Source organism: Pundamilia nyererei, unplaced genomic scaffold (assembly GCF_000239375.1).
Source record: "Pundamilia nyererei isolate P.nyererei 1_Seehausen unplaced genomic scaffold, PunNye1.0 scaffold00268, whole genome shotgun sequence".
In the NCBI taxonomy this organism is placed as follows: domain Eukaryota; kingdom Metazoa; phylum Chordata; class Actinopteri; order Cichliformes; family Cichlidae; genus Pundamilia; species Pundamilia nyererei.
In genome coordinates, this window is record NW_005187669.1 from 265,686 (window position 1) to 268,954 (window position 3,269).

Genomic DNA, 3,269 nt, shown 5'->3' on the forward strand with positions numbered 1-3,269 from the left:
ATATTAACTAGGTAATAGTAGTTTCTGGAGTTGCACCCCTGCTTGCTGGTTTGAAGCCAGAAGAACATTTATAGGGTTTATAAGATCTCCTCCTCCTGGTCATTACAGTGCTATCAAATGATTAACCTGAGTGTGGGCGTGGAGCGACAGGTTTGTCACATAGTCTGGAAGCAGTGAGGGAACAGCCTCCAGCAGCACTGAGAGTAAAGGTGAAGAGCACATGAGAAGCCTTCATGGTGTATTTTGAGAATTTGTATTGCCCTCCTGAGGTTCTCCCGTAGCAGCTGGAACAGCTGTCACAGGCAGCTATTTACAAGGTAATCGTTCTCACTTAGACCCACTGAGCAGAAACTGGCCGAGGTCCAGACGGAGATCTAAATCAAACCGCACATGCAGAAGCCTCTGTGTGTCGGTCGAGTTAGCAGCAGAGAAACATGTGGACAGACGGAGAGGAAAGGTTCAGGGTTCAGGGTTCAGATCCAGAGCTGAGCTGAAGCAGAGACATGATGGACGAGTCCTGAGGACACCTGCATCAAAAGTTAAATTATTCTCATAGGAGGCTTTAAAACAGCCAAAGACAAATAACAGATAGAAGTCAGGCTGGTGCAAGCTGAAGCTGAAGAGGCATCAGGATCCACTCATCACAGCTTCACTGCAGACATGCTTGTTTCACTCCAGTGGACTGAGAGGACACACGGGTGGTTACTGAGGCCGACAGACCATTCACAGAGCTACTTGTTGCTCATAAATATGCTAACAATGTAAAGTAAAAGTTATGTAACCAGGAGGAGTTTGCAGTGTTTCCTCCTGCACATGAACAGGATTTAAGGTGTAAGTATCTAAAGAAGTCTTACAAACATTCACAGAGCTTCAGTTTTGCCTCTTTTTTAAGTAAAGAAACTCTAAACTGGGATCAGATGCTCCACACATAATCAGCTGTTTGGGGCCAAATTGCACTTGAAGTAATATTCGGCGTTGCCAGGCCCCGGCCTGATCCGCATGTCAGAAAATCGGCTGCAGGATAACAAGCTACTCTTTCAGACCAAGTTACTTTTTCCATCGGGTTTTTATTGGCCGCCATGCTCCACTGACGGGCCCATAAACAGCTAATGGCCCCCTATTCCCGCTAATTGTGGCCAAAGTGGAGTCTGCTGCGCTAACATGAAATTTAAGGTGAGCTTAAATGTGTAATTCTGTGTCTCTTCCAGTGGGAAAACCCATGGAGAGCAAAGGCGAGAGGAAAAAATCCATCACCTCTGTGACTGAAGCGAAGTGAGAGCAGGTCCAGATCTGCAGACTCTTTCCAACTGAGTCCTGGAAGCAACCGGCTCCGCTGTTACCGGCAAACGTCCGTCAGCATCGATTTCCCGAGCGGTCCGGCATCTTTCTCCTCAAACACCCAGGGAAGTCTTCTCCTGGTGCCACCCTGGCGATGCTTCCTTTCATCCCCTGCCTCCTCCTCTTCCTCCTCCTGGCCGGCCCAGCCCTCCTGACCCCGTCGACCTCCAAAGAGCTACAGTTAAGGGGTCAACGGACACCAAGGGACACCAAGCAGGACTCCTTCAAGGTGATTAAGGGGTTAGCTGAGATAAATGGGCCGACTCATGGCAGTTCAGTGGTCATCTGGGTTAAACGAGGGTCAGTGTGGTTAAAAGGTTCAGGGATTTCTTCTTTATCTGCTTTCATTTGATGACCCCTGTAACGCCTGATTCCTCAATCACAGGAATTTTAAGTTTTCATATCTGTCCGCAGATGATTCCTTATTGCAGGAAGAAGCCAGTGAAGGCCAGTAATGAACATACAGGCATCTCATTGTTAGGACGTTTGAATCCAGAAATCTGCTCAGGAGATGATGCAAAAGCCAACTGCACAGTCAGAGTTCAGTTCCAAGCCGTCTGCAGTCCAAGCAAAGAATAAATTGCAGAGACCTATCATCAACAAACTCTCGATGTGTTTTAACTGATGACTGACGTCTTTGCTGCTCTGCGCTCCAGAACATTTTAATGTTGGAAAAAGCAGAAAGTTAAAGCCATAAGCCTTCTGCGCCTTCTGTAATATATCTACCCCGGCATCGCCGGACTAATGTGCAAATGTGAATTTGTCTGGAACCTTTTTGTTGAGCTCCAGTTTCCAGCGGGCACAGAGCAAACTCAACTAGATAGACGAACAGCCAATCAGAGGAGCTGCGATGAAGGATAATGCTAATGGACTCTTTCAGAAATGACACTATGTGCTCCAGAGCAGCAGCGATTATTTCACCCCGAGCTCAGGAACATGAAAAAAGGTGGCGCAGATGTGCTGCAAGAAATCCACAGTCCAAAAACCTGACAAAGTCCAAACACAGTCAGGAAGACAACTCAAAGGTTTAGACTCAAACACACTGATGGGAAGATGGACAATACGACACAGGAGTACTCAACCAGGACAACAGGAACGTAGAAACATGAGAAGCCATATGTGGAACAAACCAGCAGAACACAGCATTGAGAACATGAAAACTTAACATGAAACAAAGTGCAATGATTGGTGTTTTCTGCTGTTGCAGGTGGTCATCTCAGAGGGCTGTGCCACTCAGGGTGATGCATCTGATGGGAGTACAGGAGGTAAAGAGTCTGACCTGAAACAAGAACATCCAGAAACTGTAGTTTTTCTCCCGGTCACAGCAGTGGGGGGTGTTGTAGCTCAGCTCCTACTGCAGAATATAATCACAACCAAATGTCCTTGTTTGCAGGTAAAGAAATTGACCTGGTGCCTGGTTCTCCTCTGGTTCTGACCCATAAGATCAAACTGGTTCCCTCAGATTCGGCGTCTGGGTCTGGATCTTGTGGATGCGACGCCGACTTTGCTCCGCTGCGAGAGCGGCTGGAGAGGCTGGAGAGGGAGGTGTCAGCCCTCCGGGAGACGTGTGGAGGGGCTGAAGGAAACTGCTGCAGCTCAAACGAAAGCAAAGGTAAAACTGGATATTTCTATTAGATCGACCACGTTTCTTACCTTCAATATTTATCTGTAGAGCAGAAAGACGCGACTATCAGCGTTAAAGAGGGCACACTTTTATGTCAACAGCACTCTTACAGAGTGCTAACAAGCCTCCGTTACAGATCCCTGTTAGCATGAACTTGGCAACAGTGGGAAGGAAAAACTCACTTTTAACAGGAAAACTCCATCAGAACCAGGCTGAGGGAGGGACGATCATTTGTTCTCCAGAGCATCCATCAGTGTGTGAATGTTGGACACAAAGCATAGAAACACGGCTTTAACCCTTTAAGACC

General features: G+C 47.3%; 1 protein-coding gene across 1 annotated transcript in view; it reads left to right on the plus strand.

Annotated features, from left to right (window-relative positions):
• The window catches only part of tnxbb (tenascin XBb), a 50,838-nt gene that overhangs the window by 2,413 nt on the left and 45,156 nt on the right, over positions 1–3,269 (plus strand). Inside the window, exons 2-4 of the mRNA XM_013915197.1 lie at positions 1,209–1,567; positions 2,546–2,603; positions 2,732–2,950. Coding sequence (XP_013770651.1) covers positions 1,433–1,567; positions 2,546–2,603; positions 2,732–2,950 — 412 coding nt within the window. The 5' untranslated portion in view covers positions 1,209–1,432. The remainder of the gene's footprint in view (positions 1–1,208; positions 1,568–2,545; positions 2,604–2,731; positions 2,951–3,269) is intronic.